Source organism: Battus philenor, unplaced genomic scaffold (genome assembly GCF_028537555.1).
Source record: "Battus philenor isolate CCGP_79_NKW_IND1 unplaced genomic scaffold, ilBatPhil1.0.hap1 SCAF_4, whole genome shotgun sequence".
Lineage (NCBI taxonomy): Eukaryota > Metazoa > Arthropoda > Insecta > Lepidoptera > Papilionidae > Battus > Battus philenor.
The window spans coordinates 8,058,131-8,079,021 of record NW_027181704.1 but is presented as its reverse complement, the minus strand read 5'-3'; the positions used below and the strand labels follow the sequence as shown (position 1 = coordinate 8,079,021).

At 33.1% G+C, this 20,891-nt stretch overlaps 2 protein-coding genes across 2 annotated transcripts; one reads left to right on the top strand and one right to left on the bottom strand.

The window, feature by feature from the left end:
• The first annotated feature begins 1,544 nt into the window (after positions 1-1,544).
• On the top strand, positions 1,545-14,675 carry LOC137928826 (ankyrin repeat, SAM and basic leucine zipper domain-containing protein 1-like). Its single transcript, XM_068771813.1, has 8 exons — positions 1,545-1,719; positions 3,096-3,201; positions 7,500-7,628; positions 8,817-9,043; positions 9,487-9,749; positions 11,851-12,102; positions 13,037-13,265; positions 14,453-14,675. Exons 1-8 carry the CDS (start codon positions 1,645-1,647, stop codon positions 14,606-14,608), a joined length of 1,437 nt encoding a protein of 478 aa, XP_068627914.1. The 5' UTR covers positions 1,545-1,644; the 3' UTR covers positions 14,609-14,675.
• Positions 14,676-15,742: 1,067 nt separating this feature from the next.
• Positions 15,743-20,449, bottom strand: LOC137928683 (heat shock protein beta-1). The gene is made up of 3 exons (XM_068771612.1): positions 20,063-20,449; positions 16,898-17,078; positions 15,743-16,584 (listed from the first exon to the last, which is right to left on the bottom strand). The coding sequence occupies exons 1-3, from the start codon at positions 20,248-20,250 to the stop codon at positions 16,390-16,392; spliced, it is 564 nt and encodes a 187-aa protein (XP_068627713.1). The 5' UTR covers positions 20,251-20,449; the 3' UTR covers positions 15,743-16,389.
• Between the last annotated feature and the right edge of the window lie 442 nt (positions 20,450-20,891).

Below are 20,891 nucleotides of genomic sequence, written 5' to 3'. Positions count from 1 at the left end.
TTGTTAATTACTAAAAAAAAGTTGTGATGAATAAAAAGAAACCCTCAAAAATCCAACTATTCTCATACATACTAAAAAAAACGTACGAAATGTGTTATGTATTTAAATCTTTTAGTTTTCAAAAAATTTCATAAATAAAAAGCTATTATTTAATTTTAAATGATACGGCGGAATTGGCAATGTTTCGGACTGGGGCCCATAGTGTTTTGGAAACCTGTCCATTAAGAGGGTGAAGTACGTGAGTTAAGAAAAAGTTTTGTTTATAGACGTCATTGTATTATTTATTTATTTACCCTTTATACAATTCGGGTTATGGCAGACTTATTGTACACATATATGTATGTATGTTTTATATAAATTTATGGATATATTATATACATAAATTACACACATATATACACATAATTATTTTTTCGAGAAAGTTATAACGAATCTACCATGAATAGGTCTCGAACCTTCTGCTGAACATGTACCAGTTTGCTGGCGCTCTAATTCCGAAGGGAAGTTTATTTTAAAACAAGGTTTTAAATAAGAAAAGCAAAATGAATGTAATGTGATTTGTGACAAAGTCAAAAAAGTAGTACATGATGAGTTCAGACCACAGATTTCTCTCATGGTTCAAATTAAGGATTTGCAAGTATGGGGTTTAGTTGGAATTCAAAGTGATAGACATAAGTAAGGAATAGAGAGTAGTTAAGAAACCCAAATTTCTCAGCTTGCGGATAGGTAACAATTCATAATTGATCGATGAGCAGTGGTGTGGTTATTGTAAAACGGTCGGATTTGTTGAAAAAAATAATTCAGATCGAAATAGCACTTCAGCATTATCAATGATAGGGAGAATGAGGACCTATGTGAGCATCGTCTTAGTGCTGTTCGGGAGGGAATTCTTTAATCGATAGAGAGGACGCAAGTAACTAGTTACCTTTTGATAAACATCATTCGCCTGAGGACGCCGACTTAAGTTGGTGTCAATTAGCAGTCCAAAGTCCTTAACAGACTGACACAAAGGGATATCAACTCAGTCAAACATTAATAAGGACTTTCTAAAATTATGGGCTGTCATCTGTCAGTAGCTGAATGTTCTGGTTTTATTTTATCTTACATCTTTTATTAATAATATCTTAGTATCAGTGAATTAAACTTCTACAAGTAGAATCATTAATTCATGGTATTTTTATTTTAACAGCACAGTAGTAGTTTATAAGACATTTGAACAAGTGTTTGCGGTGTAATAAACGTTACACATTTATTTTTATATTACATTTTTACATTAGTATTAATATATAGTACAATTTATTACACGGCCTCGTTAAATTATGAATTCGTTAATGAATAAAATCTTATTTCTAAATAAATTTAGTCGATTATCCACTTATACAATATCTATAAACTTATTAATATTTTGGCAACGCAGTTAATCATTTTGAATTTTAAATTTTGTGTTTTGTTTTCGTTACATTATAACAGAATCTTTTTACAAATTTCAGACGTAGTCTTTCATTGTCAAACTTTGACGGTATCTGTCATATTACCGAAGGAATTCATAAATAGAGCTTGACAATCCAAAAAAAAAGTTTAAAAAATAGAAAGTATAGGAAATGAGATTATCGTTAAATTTCCTAGAATATCATCGCATTTGTAATGGCTCAGTTTAGACCAGCAGGATTTTCCGACGACGAGACGGACAGTGACGATTATGGTTTCTTTGAAAAACCGGTAAGATAATATATTTTTTTATGATATTATTTAATTTGTTTTTGCAAATTTCATAGTCCTATTCTTTTAATTTGTTGTTTTTATAATATTTATGAATAATTATTGATAATAGTTGATGAACCCATTGATTTTTTATGTTTCTTGGTTAACAAATAAAAAAATCTTTTCATTTCGCTCACTCCCTCTTAATCAAAATCAAATAATCTGCAACTGAAAATGCCTGCAAATTCTTCTTATGTATGACCAAATCTTTTACAACACATGCCATTTGATTGTGGAATGATTTACTACTGAATATAAGATGTGCGAAGTCACTATCTGTTTTTAAGAAAATTATTATGATATTTACTAGACCAATGATTATTTACCCCTAAATCATTTTGTTTCTATCTGATCTTTTATTCTTTCTGAGGCAAGCGAGATCCAAGTCTGTGCGATGTTTTTATTTATTATTGTAATATAATTATAAAAGGTGCTGTAATACGTATTATACCCTATTAATTATAAGTATAAATGCTAGTTACATATGTATGTAAGTTTTGTATATATTAACTACCAACTATTTATATTTCTATTGTTTCCATACTATGATTGTCTGAAAGAAATTGCCTGCAGTGGTAAGACTGACCACCCATTGTACTTTTTCGTTTATTATAATGAAATTATTTAAGTGTTCTTGCAGACATCTACAAATATCCAATTTTACACAAAAGTACATGTAGTGAGAAAATTGACCATTTTTTATTTCTGTACTTATTATTACAACACCTGTCCTGTAAAATAACCTATCATAATGAATGTATTGCTGTTTTCTATATACTTGTTTTCTCAAATAATGAAGATGTATATTTATTCTCTTAAAATACTGACTTGTTAAAAGCTCTGACATGCATGTTTTTGTTATTTATTTTAAAATTTATTAGAATTGATTAACTTATGAATAAACTTTATATGAGCCCATTTTGTGAATATCGCTTTTGCTAAAACCTAATTGGAATAGTTTGTATATTATTATATCAATCACGCAACAAAAATAATATGTAATGAATAATTTTTTACTTGTAATGTCTTGTGAATTATTGAGACCACAAGGTTCTCAAGTGGCTACCATCAGTCTGTATATGCAGCGGTGGCTCATGGTGGCTAGAAGTCACTGGGGACTGGGAGTATAAGACCGGTCATTATAGAAATCTTTTGGGTAGGCTTATGCTGAGCTTCAATCACCTGACATCATAACAATGATGAAGGGTCTTGCTTTATTAATATTTATCCTCTATTCAGTTTATTTAAATAACACACATTCTGATGATGATAAAATGTAAATTCTCTGTTTGAATAGTTACAAATACCTTTTAACATTTCAATTTCACTTTTAGGTCTACCATCCCACTGTTTACAATGAAAAGAAAAAAATAGAAATGAAACTTCAAGATGCTATACTGAATGGAGATGTAAAACTTGTAGAAGATATAATATCACAAGGTAATGTTGTATTATTTTACACAGTTGCTGTTAACTTCTCTTCTACAAATCTAAATTTATTAATCAGTATATTTCTAAAAAGCATTATTTCTCATATGGAATATTTTTGGAAAAATTAAGAATGTATTGTATTCTCATCACTTATACTTTTTATCCAAAAATTGTTTCGTTTTTATATATTATCCTGAAAATATAATATGATGATGTTAGTAATACTCTGATAGCCTTTTTTAATATAGTGTTTTTTTATTTATTAGTACATATAGCTACTTATTAATATGTAATATTTTTGCTTCTCAAATTTTCTATTCATAATAAGAAAATATCCAAGTTAAATTTATTTGTAGACAAATATTTTGCCAGTGTGTGCTATTGCACCATCTGGTTGAAACCACATGTGTGATGAGTATGATGGATGAGTTGCAGGTTCTGCAAAAAGAAATCCATAATCATGTGTTGATAATTCTCACTATTACCATTCATGACCTGGCCTCGAGCATTTTTTAAAAAAATCAGTTTGGTGTGCTTTATCGACGAATATCTTATTCGATCAAACAGTTATGCTGAGGCAATGCAATGGTTTTTGATGTTTCTGTAGAGGATTACGGGTTTTGAGACCAATAACAGCAGTTTTGTTTGTTGTCATAGCCATTTAAGTGAAAATGAGCCTGGACGCTCCAAAAAATCGGATTTAAGTGCGAAAGCGCACCAACATCGTATGACAATTTTTTTTTATGAAACAAAGTCTTCAAATTTGAATTTTTTAAGGATGGGAGTGGTTATTTTTTGAAAGTTTGTGCATAATTGCTCTTGGGAGTCCCAATAAGGCTGCTCTTTTCCGTATTGAAAATTTTCATGTAAACTGCTTTTAAACAGTTCAACGTTTTCGGGAATCCATGAGGGTCAACTAAACCCTGGACGTTGTTTATTCATAACCGAAGCAGTGGCGCGGAATCTCTGCACCTAAGAACGAATTAAATTTACTGTCCATCACTTAATCGTCCAATACCTAAGTAGAAACAAAATTGTCGACTAGTAGTTACCTAAAAAGCAGTACTATAAAAAATGTCTCTGATGCTCACTCAACCACTGGGAAAACGGTATTGAGAAATCCGCACGGTCAGTGATTCCAACAGCACCACCCTCCCCCCGTACCAGTCATGACTTTTTGAAATATTCGTATCTCTGTCACCAGACATGCTTTTAATATGTGGTGATTGGAAATAGGTGTAATAGGCTACGCTTTAAAACTGTTTGCAGTTAAATAAGCTATACAATCACTCTTTTTATTACCGAACAACCTGTGTAATCCAAAGTAGTGCTCATCACTAGCTTCACGTTCTCTATTTTTCTGGCAGATCTAGAATACCGTTACGATAAAATTGCTATCAACCAATTTAGCTTCATTTCGATGTCTATATGATCGGAATTGCATGTGCTATCACACTGAACATGTAGTAAACCCTATACCTATGTTAAAATCGGGAGAACTCGTAGGATACGGGCAACGCAAGGTCGGTCATCGTGGCGGCCATTGGGAGAGGCCCATGTCTTGCAGTGGGACATCAGCCGTCTGATATTATGATTACAATAATGGCGTGTAGGACAAGACTTTCCTTTTATGCCATTCCATGGTTCATGGTTTTAAATGGTTTGTCAATATGAGCCCGAACGCTGTCATGCTCACATTTGAATTAATTTTTCGTGCCTGTACTCGTATTGTAGCCATCTATTGACAAACAGCGACTTAGTAACATATATCATAATAAACTATTAGTTAAAAAACACAATTATCCAAAATAGGGTGTAAAATCAAATCGATCGAAAAGTAATTACGGCTATTTTTTTAATTAAAAAAGTAAACTCCCGTTACTAATATGGGCGTAATCGATTTATTCATATTTGAATTTTGCGGTAAAAAAAAAAAACTGTACAAGCCGGTACAAGTTGGTACGCTTAGCACTCAGTGCATTGCGTTCGCACGAATATTTTCACGCTCACACGGATCTTGCGCCTCGCCTTCATTATATTTAATTAAAGCAATTACCATATCACAATGCCATAAGATGAATAGTTGCAATTAATGAAGTATTTCAGTGAATACCTGTTTAATTTGAAAATCACTCGCAGGAATAAAATAAATTTCTCCACTTGAATACTGTTCATTATAATACTAATGAAAAAAATATTTTCATTAATTTAAAGAACACTCATCTTCGTAATATTTCAATTACCGTACATTTCGTGCAGTAGTAGTTGTCTCTATTGACACAGCAACAAAAACAAATGTCTTGCGATCCAAATTTTATAAAACATGTGTTTAGTAATATATCGTGTTTAAATAATATAAACATTATTACCGAGATAAAGAAAAACATAATATTAGTAATAACAGTCATGATTTCTAACAAAAATACAGGGTGATTGGCTATATGTGTAAAAAGTGTAAAGGGGTGAAAGTATCGCTCATTTGCCGTTGTTTCCATTCATTCTGTATAAAATGATCATTCTGAGATTCTATTGAAATACGACAGGCTAATAACTTCTTGCAGTACAAAGACTGCTGAGGTAGGAAGTAAAAAATAAGTATTTTTAGTATTTAATAGTCCGAATTTCGAAAATACTTTTGTAATTATTGTATCATTACGTTATTTATTGTCTAAGACAATTGTTTTTTAAATATAGTGTACCTTACATTAATTGATGAAATGTGCTATACACCCATTCATCACTTTAAAGCTTTTTCATATCCAACTTTCCTGTATATTTTTCTAGTTTTATTTTCGTCGTTCTTATAATCTAAAATACATAGTAACTTTCACTCTATATTCCGCCAATGGCTTACTTCGCCGATGAAGAAATACACGATGCATTATCTATGCCGTACTTCCTGGAATTATACGGTTGCTTTATAAACATGGGAAACCACTTAATGTACTACCAAGTTTCCTTCTTAGACTTACGAATAAAAAAGGCTTTCAATATTTCGAATGACGGCTATACCATGTTTGTTATGTATAAACATGGCATAATGTTTGTGTTTAGTCCACAAGAGTACATATTTTTTTGGTAATGTAAACCGTCATGGTGGTATGTGGTACTAATGAAGATCATACGGGTCTGTTGTTAGTAAAACTAATGGGTTCAAGAGGTACGGAACACTATATTAACATAACGTTGTACAGAATTTATTGTTTTATTTCACATTACACGAATATTCGTTGTTGTGTGTAGTGCTTTCTTCTATAAGGAGTCTTCCAACAAGAATTTCGTTTTACAAATCAAAACAATACATACTTTGTAAACATAAAAATTACTTAATTTAAAAAGGCGTAAGGTTTAGCTATTATTAAGAATATCACAAAATACACTTTATCAATTTCGTAAGAGATTCTATGAAATTAAATATCTTCTATTTATAACCACGAATCAATTTATACAAATATATTTGTATTTAAAGTACTTGATAGAAACCTAGACAGAATTATTAGATATATGTGTAGCTTAAAAGGTGTGAATGTATAGTTCATTTTCTGTTAAATAATGTACGGTGCTCCCTATAAAAATAAATAAATTTTTACAGGAATTATAATAAATGACGTAATGATGTAATAGTAAGAAACAGCATTTTCAAAATTCGAATTATTATATACCAAAGTCAATTATTGTTTACTATCTGCCAACCAGTCTGCCACTGTCAGTAGTTATTTGCGTGTCGCATTCCGATAGAATTTCAACGTTATCCTTCCAAATAAATAATGTTATGATAATATAGTAAGAAAAGACTTTTCCAAATTCGAATTACTACATATTTAAATTAATTATTGTTATTGTGTACCCAGCGGTTTATACTGCCAGTAGCTACAGAACTGACGTATTCCAAAATAATTTTAGTAATCATACCAAATGAATTATGTTATAATAATGTAGTAAGAAAAGGCATTATCAAATTTCTCGTTCTCGTTTTCGTATTACTACAGTATTGTTTACTAGATGTCTCTGCAAACTTTGTACTGCCACATGGTATTGGCCTGACGCTTTCCAAAAGAAAATATAAATTAACGGAATAAATTTCAGAGTACTGACAAATAAAAAGCTATACATTCACTCCTTTTAAAGTTTTTTTTTATATTTATATTGTATTATTTATCGTTATATATATCACACATATATACCTATATATAAAAGCCATATGCAATAAACTTTCTGCAAGAATTCATGAGTAACTGGTGTATATTAAGAAAACTGAGCAAGAGTCATGCGATTAAATGTAAAAAAAAATATTAATATCTTTTCAGATTTAAACAATGCATTGAATGTGAAACTCGACAGTGGATGGACACCGTTGATACACGCTTGTTTTCAGGCACAAGACAATATTGTTAGAATGCTGTTGGACAAAGGCGCGGATCCTAACTTGCATGCGGGTTAGTATTTTATCTAAATTTCTCTGTCTTTGTCTTCTTACTGTCAAAAGCTAACTTGGCAAAAGTCTGTCCAAATTCGAGAGAAATTGATTTCCTAGAATCGTTGCGGCGCTGGTGATTTTGTTTTACTTTTATATTTTTTATTCAGTAAATTTAATTTTATTTATTCATCTATTGTGATCACCTGGGTAAATATTTAAAAAAAAACTGATAAAATAAATCTAAGTAAATTGAAGGATATCATTATAGGAAATATAATAACTGCAAGCTATTCGGGAGATGGAAGATCCTTACTTAGTCGATTTTAATGTTTTAATCATTTTCACAAGTATATGGAAAACTAATCAGTGGGCAAACAAACATATTAAAAGAAATACAAAATACCTCAAACATAAACATCATTAAATAATTTTATGTAGTGATCTATTCAAAGAAACATTGTGTCTTTCAGATTATCGGATACATCACAAATTATAAGAATCATTTCATACTCTTGTTACACTGCTTTGATTGCTCATTCTAAAATTTAACTTTTAATTAAATGTCAGATTCTCGTTTCCTCTAGACTCAAAACCTAATAAATGCTGATAATTGGATTAAATTATTTATTTTAGACGAAATATATCTTAAGGATTATTATTATTTGCGGATTTGAAATAGCAATAGGCAGGTCATATAGCACACAGAAAAGATGGCCGCTGGGGCCTCAAGGTTCTGGAATGGATACAGTGGAGTAGGACGTCCACTTTCAAAGCGGTAAAAGCGGCAAAAGCGGCAAGGACGACGTTATTAAGGGCATCGAAAGTCGCTGGATTCAGGTCGCTTCCAAAGGGTCTTTTTTAATCAACGGGAAAACAATATGTGCAGCACTCTATGACTGAAATTATGATGACAAATATTATTACTTAGCTGTAACTTCTGAAACACTTTCATAAAAAATAACGCAAAAGTTTTAGGCTAATTTTTGCTTTCTCGAAATACTGTAAGCGTTTCTAGTGACAGTCTAAAGCGAGCGCATCTTTGGGTCTTGACGTCAAATTCACACTTTAGAAAATTTACTTAAGCGAGCTTTACGACACGAGCGGCGGCCAGGGAGCCCTCGAGATTAGTTACTTTGAGGAGAGTTAGCTTTCATTAGTCTAATATTCCTCAATCATTCAATAACAAGTTGTTTGACTTCATTTACAGACTCCATGACTTCCGCGATGGCCGCTTGTTCAAACAGCAGCGCGAGCGATGGTGTAATTTACAAGATAGTTTCATATCTAATTGAAAAAGACTGCCGCTTGAACATCGGCGACAGATACGGACAAACGGCTCTGATGCGGGCCATTAGTAACGGTCGGACGGCCGTAGTTCAATTGTTATTAGATAGAAACGTTAATATAGAAATGAGAGACCAACAAGGATGGACAGTGAGTCACTTATTGTTATAGGTTCATACATTCATCACTCATTCTTATGCTTTGCATTCGTACAAAACACGACGTTACATATATTATACGTAAAAACTATTTTTATTTGAAACCGTCAAATAAACAAACAGTTTCCAATAATTAACATCGCGAGAGATACTTACCGGTAACATGTAAATGAAAAAAAATGTAAGGAATGATTTGTAGTCACAAAAATATTGCAATACTCTCTGTTTAGCGAATGCCGTGTATATTTTAAGAGATTAGCAATATAGACATTTGCTTTCGCCCCCGATTTCGTTTATGTTGAATTTGGAACAACTTGTATAAATTTAGTGGTAATTTTTTCACATTTGAATTTTTTATAATATCTGTTACAGAGTGCTGTAGAAACATAAAAAAGCATGTCTTTTTCTATCTTTCATGCAACAAAATGTTTCCAGGCATTATTTTGGGCTGTTCACCACAATAAACCTGACTTAGTAGAAATACTTATTAAACATGGAGCAAGACTGAACGAGGTTGATAGATCTAGTCGGACTCCGCTTGAATTGGCCAATTTGCATGACTTTCAAGATATAGTTGACATAATTAATAAGCATCTAAACAAGGACGTAGTGATAGATAATGACGAGAAAGAGAAATACATTAATAATACAGTCACATCATGGCAAGATTTTTATCCTGGACTAAATAAAGGTCAAAGGTAAAGGAAAACTAATATTACACAGTATATTAATGCTTCATGCAAAACTTAATTCATAAATACTAATAAGGTTATATCATGTCATTATTTTTATTCCGGACTAAATAAAGGTACCTTGCCTTTGAGTAAGTAAAACTAGTATTACAACAAATAGATTAATACACTATAGTAGGAATAAATTAAATGTAAATAAACGAATTGTGATGTTAAAGCTGTGATAAATATAACTGTAAGAAAGTAAACATACAAAATCTGTGATAAAATTGTAAATAGTAATAGATTGCGAACCGTAGTGATTGAGGAAGAATGAATGGAATGGAAAGGAAGGGAAAGATAAATGGAACTGTAGAGTGAAAGAACGGAGAGAGAGGTAATAAGAAGTATAAAAATAAAAACAGATGTGAAAAAGTTAATAAAACTTATGTCTCAGACCTATAAATTAGTTAGTAACAGGGGCCGTTAAAAAAAATAGATCAATACTTCATGAAGAATTAGTTCATAATAATAACCTCAGGGAAAGATTTTTATCCCGGACTAAATGTAAGCCAAAGGTAATGAAGAAAAAATTTAGCATAAGAGATATTATGTATTGGCTTCATGCAAATCATTAACATTAGAGCATATCGTGATATGATTTTCACCCCGGACTAATTAAAGGCCAAAGTTAACGTAAACTATGACACGGTAGAGTAATGCTGTAGGATTGCTTTTTTTTAAAGAATAATTTTTTTTGTCGTATGAAAAAAATGGCCATAGGTTTTCTGGCAACTTGCTCTATTGCAGTGTTTTTAAGTTTTAATTCTATGTTATTAAAACAAACAACATCAAACTATTAATACTGCTAGTCATCGTGTATGTAGTTATTATATTGGAAATGCTCCTAATTTCTATTTTATTTCTAGTTTATTTACTAATAACACGTCATATGCCTGAAAGTAACACATCAAAAGACTTTTTCACGTATAAATTCCAAATAAAAAAAAACTAAGCTGACTCTGATGTTAAATTGCGGCCAATTTGTGAAAATAAATGACGCTGTGACGAAAAGAACGTGAAAATATTAGTAAAATATTGTGTATTCAAAAATTAACTTACATCATTATTTTAAACTGGCCAGATCTGAACTCAATCAATGTCATATATTTTAATAATTAGTTTTGAAGCTTGTTGCTATTATAAATGACTGCAAATTCGTAGTTACAACGACGGTTAAATTCATCTGGACAATGTAAAACCGGTATATTTTTCTTTTCAGCCGATAGACGCATACTGCATAGTATAGGCTCCTCTCAATGACGATTTATACGCTGCTCGCATCCAGCGACTTCCCGCGATCTGAACTACTTCGTTGGTTCACCTAGTGGAGGTCCTGCCCACGCCGCATCCATCGGCTCCTAATCACCACTCGAAAACATTTTGAACCCCTACGGCCGACGGCTGCACATGTAATATGCCCCGCCCACTGTCATTCAGATGGCCAATTCTTCGAGCTACGTCGGTGACTTTTGTTGTTTCGGCGATCTCCGCATTTTTAAGTCGATTTCTCAGCGAAACTCCGAATATACACCTCTTCGTTGCTCTCTTGGTAACTTTAAACTTTGGTCTTAGAACAGACATTGGTGAAAACAAAGATAGAAAGAGTGCACAAAGTCCTTATCATCATATTCTGCGCTATGTTGGATAAACAATAGATGATACAAAGATTCAATGTTTTCGTCTTTGTACAAAGCAACTATGATCTGTTTTAAATAAGAATAAACAAATCAAATGCAATTATTCAATATTCTGTAATACATCACTTGAAAATGCTTTTTGATCTTGTTCTATTACTTGGCAAATTTACTTAATATAATATATTTCAGGTCCGGCTTAATATCCTTTTTTTAAGCGTTATTAAAGCTAACATTCTGGTTACTATTTGTTTACGCAACAAAAAATACAAAACTCAATATAAACTTAAGTATACTTATGTGTGCTGTGTTACTATTGAACCATTTTGCTTCACTAGACACTCGACAATCTAAATATGGACAAGAACCTCTTATTTATTTTATTTTTTGTCTGTGTTGTAATTGCAAAAGTTATGTTTATTTAATTCTAGACCAAACTACATAAGTGAAATACCGCATCTCTTATACGGAATGAACTGCGAACAGCTCACGCCGCACTTTATGAACGATGAAATGAATTTAAGAGCGTTTTTATTAATGGAAGAAGATGATATGATAAAACTCGGTGTAGATATGCCATTCGAAAGGCAGCGGCTGCGTCAGGGTTTACGGAATTTTCACATGAGAGGCTGGAAACTCAATGCAGTCGCTGGGCTGTACGCGCGTAAGAACGAAAACTACAGGTACGAATAACCACGTTCATAAAATAATTCCCATAAATCAACGTCAGACCGTAATCCGATAATTGGGACAGGTAGTGGCTAACCCCTGATTTTAATCAAGTCAGGTATAAAATTTTAAAAATTTGAATGTAGTAATCATTATGTGTACATGTTTTAAAAAAGTGTAATTTTCTTTCAAAATCAGAACATAATTAATTTTTCTTATCGTTATAGAATGATTACTTTCGATAAAAAGAAAGATATAGATTTACAGTCCCTGTGATATAATAAACATCATAGTGAAATAATATTAAAAATAATGACATAAATATTTTTAATTAAATTTCTGCCTTTCGTTGCTTGACGTTTATTTATGGGTAATTAGTGAATAAGCAAAATTCAACTCAATCAATCACGGTTCCATGTCGTAATTCATTGGTATTCTACTGTGTCTACTGGAAAACCCAGCTCTCAGAGTAGTAAATTTAGGCTACGATGAACTGCGCGTGATCAGTAGCATTTTTTTATGATATAAAAATTCACCTTAGCAATAAGCAGTGATAAACAGAAGTCGGATGTTTGGATGAATTTTTACATGCCCAACGTCAGTGTTGGCTTAATGCACTTTTGTATCTAAAATCCTCAAAGTTTGTTGTAAAATCTCCAAAAACAGTTCTTTGTTAGTTTGTCTTTTAGTAAGTTTTAGGAGTCTTCAAGATAAAAATCAATAGGTTTCTTTCTAGGCAAGAACTTTGGACTTTGTCTTTTAAGACGTTTAAGTATGGAACAAAAACAAAATTAACATCATCTAGCCAGTATCAAAACATATATGATACCTTTGCTTTTGTAAAAACAACAGAACAAAAACTGTTTAAATATAATTATAAGGAGTTAGTGTGCATTACCTTATTTATTAAGCATTATTAGCTAATGTAGCATTTTATTCTTACACTAGCGTAATAGATTGTTTGACAACACTGGGCACCCACCTGCAACAACTGTACATATTAGAAGCCACTCTACAATACACTCTTCGTGAATACGATAGAATTCAAAATCAAATAAAATATGAACCACCTGATTCGCCACTGCTTAATAAATTCAAGGCAGCTGCAAAGAAGTTACAGAATAATATTAATAGTATCAGAAATGAAACTAAAATTATGAAGTCGTTACTCACCAAGGTAGGTGCTTTCTTGTTCTTTTTTTATATTAAAAGCTGCAAAGGATTTGGGTTGCCTCAGGACGGAAGGAGTTCGTCCCAGATTTCTATACTGTTGCTAGATCTCGATGACTTTAACTTAGAGCCTTGGTTACATCATTTATTCCATCGAATCGGAAGAACGCCAAGGTCTTGGGTATGTTAGGCAGGGGAATCACAGATGAGAACTCGGCTGGGGCTGTCACTTGAAACACGTTTAGCATTCCAATTGCAGCGCTCGAAAGACCTGACCCCGGCATGGCAGTTTGCTATTTTCAAATTATATTTTTGGGCTCGGTCTTTTCAGTTATTAAAATAATAAGTCATGGTGTTTACCCTTTCGTATGCGTGTTTGAACCACGCCCATAATAACTATAGCCTATTGGCGCCAAGTAGCGGCGATCATTACTTGAACCAAACATCCAAAATAGAATTTCGAAAATCACTTGGAAGTTTCATTAGGCTTGTTGTCGATCCACGTTTAAACATACTAGAGTAAAAGTATTTCGAATGTGGAAACATCTCTTACGCATACGATAGGTTAACAGAACGTATGACTGTCCAAATTTTTCTAACGTGTTTGATTGTTTAGACACTGGAGATCGCTACATGGCAGCTCTCGAAGATGAAATCTGTCGTGAAATCGAGCCCCTTTTGTTCCCACATTACTAAGAATGCTTTGAGTAAATCTTTTCATATACTACAGTCTCATCACTATCATAAGACGCCCACTGCAAGGCAAGAGTCTCCCTCTAAAATCGCCGCAATGACCGGCCTAGCGCTGCCCGCGTCCCGCAACTTCTCACAGTTTTGATTATGTCGTCAGTCCACCTAGTAGGGAGCCTAATCATGCGACATGTACAGGATTATAGTCGCCACTCTAGAACCGTCGTCAGCGCGGGCGATGTGACACCGACCATTGCCACTTCAGACGAGCGATTCCTCGAGTTACGTCGGTTACATTGATACTTCTAATCAGATCTCATTTCTGATTCAATGCGCCGCGATGCTCCAAGCATAGGACTCTCCGTTGCTCCCTTATAAAGCCATGTGTTATTACCGGCAACAAACACTGGTCAAAGACCTTCGTCATTACACGAAAAGATATTTGTTTCTCATCATCATGATTATTTCTCATCTCAATATAAATCTTTATTTATACTTTTTCAGATTAGTAAATCTAATCCCCAACCTGCCGATCTCATCAAAGAAAAGACTGCACAAGATATAGTAATGACTTACGTTAAGGAAATTGCTATAGTATGTTCACTTGGTTTTTTAATCTACAACGCTAAAAGCTTTGTTGTTAATTTGTTTCATAAATAAAAACATGTTTTGATAATTTACCTATTTCACTTATGATTTAACGTTATAATCAATCATGAAAGTCATGATAATACTTGAATGAATAGAAGTTTGCCAACAAGTATAATAACGGTCACGACATTCGAACGAAAAAAAAATATTTTGCAACTTCGTGACGGATTACATCTCTTATTGCCGTCAAGTAGTCAGCCGCTTTTACTAATTATAAATTTCTTAAACCAGAGAACAACGGGCGAAAGAAACTAACATGGACTATATTTTAAAGAAAGAGGAATATCCTAGAGGACAGTAACTTCATTTTCAAATCTTTAGTAATCCTCGTACGTACCACTTTCTCTAGAGTATAAGTGGAGATTCTACTTATGTACTATCCTATCCTCGTATAGAAACGAATGTAAAGATTCTCAACATTTAGTATTTTTGGTGGAATCATAAGATTAACCACGAAGCGAATGAAAATACCAAGAAGTTATTGATAACTTCTGACAAAATATTAAGAAATTTGATAAACACGTTCAATAATTATTGAGCTTTTTAATTGTTTGTAAACAATTCATGTTATTGTAAATAAGAATTAAAATAGTTCGTACAATTTTATGTGCAAAAGTGTACTCGCATGAATTTATTATCGGTGCATAGCAACGAAAAGCTTTCAAAGCCACATAAATTACTGCCCACATACTAACATTGTAAATTATAAGTTGCAATCTCGCTTACACAAGCCAACCAGTGGCCTTGTCACCTATTTACGGCGAGAATCATTTGGCAGCAAACCGAAATTGACTCAACAATAATCTGTGTCCAATATTAATTGCCTGCTCTTAATAAATCATAATTTTAAAAAAAATATTTTCCACTCGTGCCATTTTTGTTTTCCTCTCTCAACGTCATTGAAGTTTTAATAAACTTGACTTCACACATTCATATAACAAAACATTTATTTTTCAAATTGAACTTTGTCGTCATAGAGAAAAGAATTAAGTTTCTATAATTTTTGTATATATTATCATGGCCTATCCACCCTTTAGTACAGCAAAAAGCGTTTCTAATAATTATCTTATTTTTGTTCTATAAATAATTTTAACATGACAGTAAATGGGAAAAATATTGAAAGGATTTTTAAATAAAACAATCTTACTTTTTATCTTTTTTATTGACATCTAGACTTTCGTAACAACTGTTTGTACTAAAATATAAATGTGTATCAAGTAAAAAGCTGTTAACATTGTATAAGATGAATGTTATTGCTGCCTAAATTTATGTTAAAGTGAATGGACTCTTGGTGGTCGTTGTATAAGCAATTTTTTTAATTTTCTTTTTTATGCGTGTCATTTCTTTTATATATATGAACACGAATTCATAAGCTCTATTTTAGGTCTCATGCCGCGTCAATGTAGCAGGTGAGACAGTATTTTCAGCTGTAATAATTTGGAAACTAGAAGTGAGATATTATTAATCTCAATTCGTACAACTGGAATATTCAAAAAAACCAACGTAAATGCATGAACCATGCACTAAACCACTCAATCACAGTGAAAGCATTGCCACTAAAGCAAGACGGTGCGTTTCGCTGCAATTTGCAAAAATAAAGCGGAATTAAAATCCGCAAACGTTTTAAAACGGATGTGTTAATAAACGTTGAGATTCTTTAATCTAACACAAAATAAATATCAAATAATATCCGAATATTTCTTATAGTAATTTATAAAACATAAATTATAATAAATTATTAACAGTAGTATGGAATAGCTGGTGACGTGAACCACTAAGATGTGAGTCGCTCAGTGCTTTTGAATAGGGATGTTCCTGTCGGTAATAGCGAGTTGAGGCAGCGGGGCCTCCACAGTAAGTACACCGTCCCGAGAGAGAGAAGACTTGATAGCCTCAGGGTTGGTGCCCTTGGGCAGCAGGAACTCTCGGTTGTATTCCCTGTACACCGACTTCGTGTCCGATTTCTCTTCGTGTTTCGCGTGTACCTGAAAGCATTAGCATAACACTTTAGATTGTATCAAAGTTACTGGTTCGTCAACCCCTATAAAAGCGCATGTTAACGGCAGCGTTGGCATGTTGCCTGTGTACTGTGAAGCGATTCGAGGTGACTTTTAATGAACATCAATTCAGTAACATGACCTACATCACGCAGATACGAATGAAATTGTAACACGTTAATTACGGTCTCGAAAACGTATTCTGTAGGATCCCTGCGAGATATATTTTGAAATAGTAAATACTAAATTTTAAATGAAATTAAAACTGGTTTTCTATTAAAACAAAATTTAGTATGCTCACCAATAATTTATTGTCGACTGTCTTAACGACGATCTCTTCAGGAGTGTATTGGCTCACGTCGAAGCGTAGCTTTAAAGATTTGCCATCGCCTTCATCTTGAATCAAAGGCGAATTCAGACTGTCCCAATGGCTTGGTTCGGCAAGCTGCCTGCTATCGCTGTGTTGTGTAGTAGTCGAGGAGCTGTGAAGAATACAAAAGTAGAATTGTTATTTAATAAGTTATGATATCACAAATAAATTAATTTTATGTAAAACAGAGTTTTTTGACTGTACGTCTATCTGAAATATTTTTTGTCTCGCTTTCAAATGTTCTTTTGTTAGAATCAATTACTGAAAAGCTAAATATGTTTAAGACATGCGAATCGAATAAAATTATAGTTATGTTTAACAACAGGTCATGTTTTTTAAATAAAGAATGACTCATTGCAACCATTTGGTTCCACTCTCAGTTTCATTTGTTTCAGTACAATGAATTTACAATGCGGGGTGCATTTTGTTATCTTTTAAATCTTTTTAAAAATACAATCTTAGGATCAGTGAGTTTAACATCGGTTGTTTAATACATTAGCATTACAAATTGTCTGGTTAAATTATTCATATGCGTGTATTTCTTATAATAAAATCATTACTTTCATATCCAAAACATCTAACCATAAGCGACTAATTTTAACTTTGTATACAAAGAAAATGGATTTCATTACTCGATATTTTATACTCTATCTGTCATCCACTTGTCCTTTTTTATCCCTGTATTAGCGTAACAGTTTAAATACTTCTTGGTCTAGTCCAATCAAAAAGGTCTGAGATGAGCAGTTCTCTTTTTTTAAGTTGAAGTGACATAAAAATGGTCAATATAATGTTGTCAGCGCACGAGATATACACAAAGTATCGTTAGTTTTAAATGTTTCCACCAATATTTATTTTCAGTTCGCGATTGATTATCACCGGTCATCAGTTCGTGGATGCTGATGTCATGCCCGTGTGCATTACAAGGTTATTGTCAATAAATGAGCTCATCGATGTAATCTAAACTTATTTATATACATGTTACCAATCAAGCGGTTCATTTTATTTTGTGTCGCCAAGTGTTCTTTACTGAATATTGCAAATTTTTTATTAATTTTCATCATTAATATGTTGTATTGCAACATTTTAATTGCCCCGTAAGCCGATAATGACACGTAACCTTACTTTTAATCCCCAATTTTTACCGGGTGTTAAGGATTTTAGATAAAATTTATAACATGGTTTTAATTTTTCTTATCTGATAATTGATACTGTTAAATTGCACATTCACGTAATAATGTTACTTGATATATATAGATAATAAATATCCAATATGTATTACATAAAGGAACACTATAAAGTTATAAATAAAATGCTAAATATAATAGGTAATTAAACCATATGTGCAGTGTGAATATACCTTATAATATATATGTTTATTACATTTTACCTCTCTGATGACTTGGTTACTCCTCCAGTGGAAACAGATTCGAAATTGTAAGACATGCAAAAGGCAATATTTTCTGTTAGTCTTATTATGTCTATCCTTCTTTATCACAATATAAATCTTTATTAATACAAGGTATATTTGGTTAATATAAAAGCATAGTGAATGGTGAGTATGAAGCAATACAATATTTGATACAAAAATAAATATATAAAATAATATTGTCTGGCCAAAAATCAGCTTGAAGCATAAATTTATCACAACCAATTGTGAAATTTTCATGAAACCAGTCAAGAGTGTCTAAAAGGTCAAAAAAGTCAACGTAAACACCTTAGATAATATTTGTGTGACGACAATAATTGTACAAGAGACTCAAGTGAACGACGTTGAAGTATCGAAGTAATAACAAAGTAATTTTGTTTTTTCTTTGCATATTCAAGGATGTTTTTTATCGACAGCTGATGACTACCCACATGTGACATGCTCGCCTTTACATTAAAAACGCGTTCATCCCACGTAATTCAAAACACGGTAAAGTTACATAGGCGGACGGGTTTTCAATAACTAAACTAAATAGTCTTACATTGCAGCAATATTATCGCATTCACTTGAATGATAACTCGATACACAAAACTTTTTTACTGATCAACTTTGTAGACAGTTATATTGCAACCACAGTAAATTAGAGCAGACAGTTCACAGATTTTGTAGCTGTAATGCGCAACGCTGACAGACTAAAACCTACGCAACGATTGTGAATCCACTTTCCACGCCAAGTCCCTAAATTTTCATGCGACGATCGGCATTGCATCATCGAAAGCCTGAAACGTACGTTCGATCTGGGTCATGTATTCGTGCTATAAACATTACTTTAGACTTCAAACTTTATACCTACTACCCACATACTCGGTTGATAAAATAATCGTAAACTGGTTCGCCAAGGCTCGATATCGTTCACGGAGCATATTGCATTCACATTGTAATGATATCCATCGCTGTCAAAAATCAAGAAAATCTTTACAATGAATCTACTTGCTGACAAATTAGTATATAAAAAATTGACATTACGTGACTATGAATATATTATGTAAATAAATTGATGTTTGCACGTCTTCCAAAATTGATTTGAAACAAATTTCGTCGCAAGGATTTCACGAAATGATGTTCTTTATGAAGTAATTGTTCTCGCGCAGTGCCGCCGGCAGGCGCTATTTCTAGTTATGACATCACCCGCGTCGGGCTTTCGTATCGCAACTCGCTTTAAATGGAACCGAGTGAGATGTCTGCAGTTGATGTCGTTCCGCAGAATGATCCCGAATAATGCCTCTTGAATAAGTTACTTTCGCATAGTCACCTCCGAGACCGCCAAGGTGGGCGACAGTTGTGAAACTCCCAATTTATTCAATATTCCCTTTTTGGTAAACAGGGCCGCCAGGCGTATCGTGTCTCGTAAGACGTAAGAACGGACGGAATAATAATGCGGGTCGAAAAATTGCGTCTGACGCCGACGAAATTTATAAATGAGTTAAATCTAAATATATCGCTGTCGCACCTTCTTTGTGGATCTGATCTACTGTAATTTTTTTGTTCATCTAATATTAAAATATGTTTCATACGTTTTTAATCAAATTATAAAGCAATTACATATTTTTTTAAACAATAGCATGTATATTAATTAAGCTTACTCTAAAAATATCGAATTTTATAAATACCTCGTTGTGCTCTTAAAGAAGTTGTTGCTCTCTCTATTCATTAGCTCTGAACGGAATTTGCTCATTTCTTCTTCCATTTTTCGCATTTCGGCGTCGAATCTCTCTCTGATGCTCGAGAATTCTGTGTCGATGACAGAAAAATCACCAAGTTTGATCGGGATGTTTCTCTTCAATCCACTGTCAGCCATTTTCACGTACGAATTTGGAACGTTTAAACTAAACAAACACTCGAATTATGTCCTCGTAAACACTGTTCGCGGCGTCAATGCACACTGTAAGGCAGCCAAGACAGGACTGATCATTGGTTGCGACTCGGCGCCAGGGGGCTTGCGCAGTGTTTTAAATAGCCTCGTGTTCGAACGCCGCCACAGAGTCGGTCGGCGTCATGCGGCCCACACTGTGTTTCTCGCTCATTCCACGTTCGTAATCCATAGTCACTACTCCGCCGACAATCCTAAACGCCAACGAGAAAAGCGTCACTTTGCCTCCCAAACGTAATTTAATTGATGAATCATTACATCTCGATCTGTCTTTACTGTTTAAGGCAATCGCAGTACATAAATCGGCGCCTTAATCATTAAGATATTTTTACAAGCCGTTTGTTATACTTTAGGTCGGTAGGAACGCATTTTACGATTACGCTAACCGACATCTACCTTCCATAAGTAAATCTTCCATTTAATTTGTCTTTTTACACGGTGGTTTTTAGCATTAAAACTTTAATTTATCTTCGTCTTGGAGGAATTTAAAAGCATCGATTATTTTACAACGAAAGAGACGTTTATCCGAAGGCAAATAAAATGCCTTGTACATTACAATGTGGTGCTAT

Bases quoted from the DNA above. Each gene is read 5' to 3' on its own strand.
- LOC137928826 (XM_068771813.1), top strand. From the start codon at position 1,645: ATGGCTCAGTTTAGACCAGCAGGATTTTCCGACGACGAGACGGACAGT. The intron at 9,044-9,486 runs GTGAGTCACTTA...AAATGTTTCCAG, and splicing joins GAGACCAACAAGGATGGACA to GCATTATTTTGGGCTGTTCA. The intron at 12,103-13,036 runs GTACGAATAACC...TTCTTACACTAG, and splicing joins CGTAAGAACGAAAACTACAG to CGTAATAGATTGTTTGACAA.
- LOC137928683 (XM_068771612.1), bottom strand. From the start codon at position 20,250: ATGGCTGACAGTGGATTGAAGAGAAACATCCCGATCAAACTTGGTGAT. The intron at 17,079-20,062 runs GTATTTATAAAA...TATTCTTCACAG, and splicing joins TTCTTTAAGAGCACAACGAG to CTCCTCGACTACTACACAAC. The intron at 16,585-16,897 runs GTGAGCATACTA...TAATGCTTTCAG, and splicing joins CAGTCGACAATAAATTATTG to GTACACGCGAAACACGAAGA.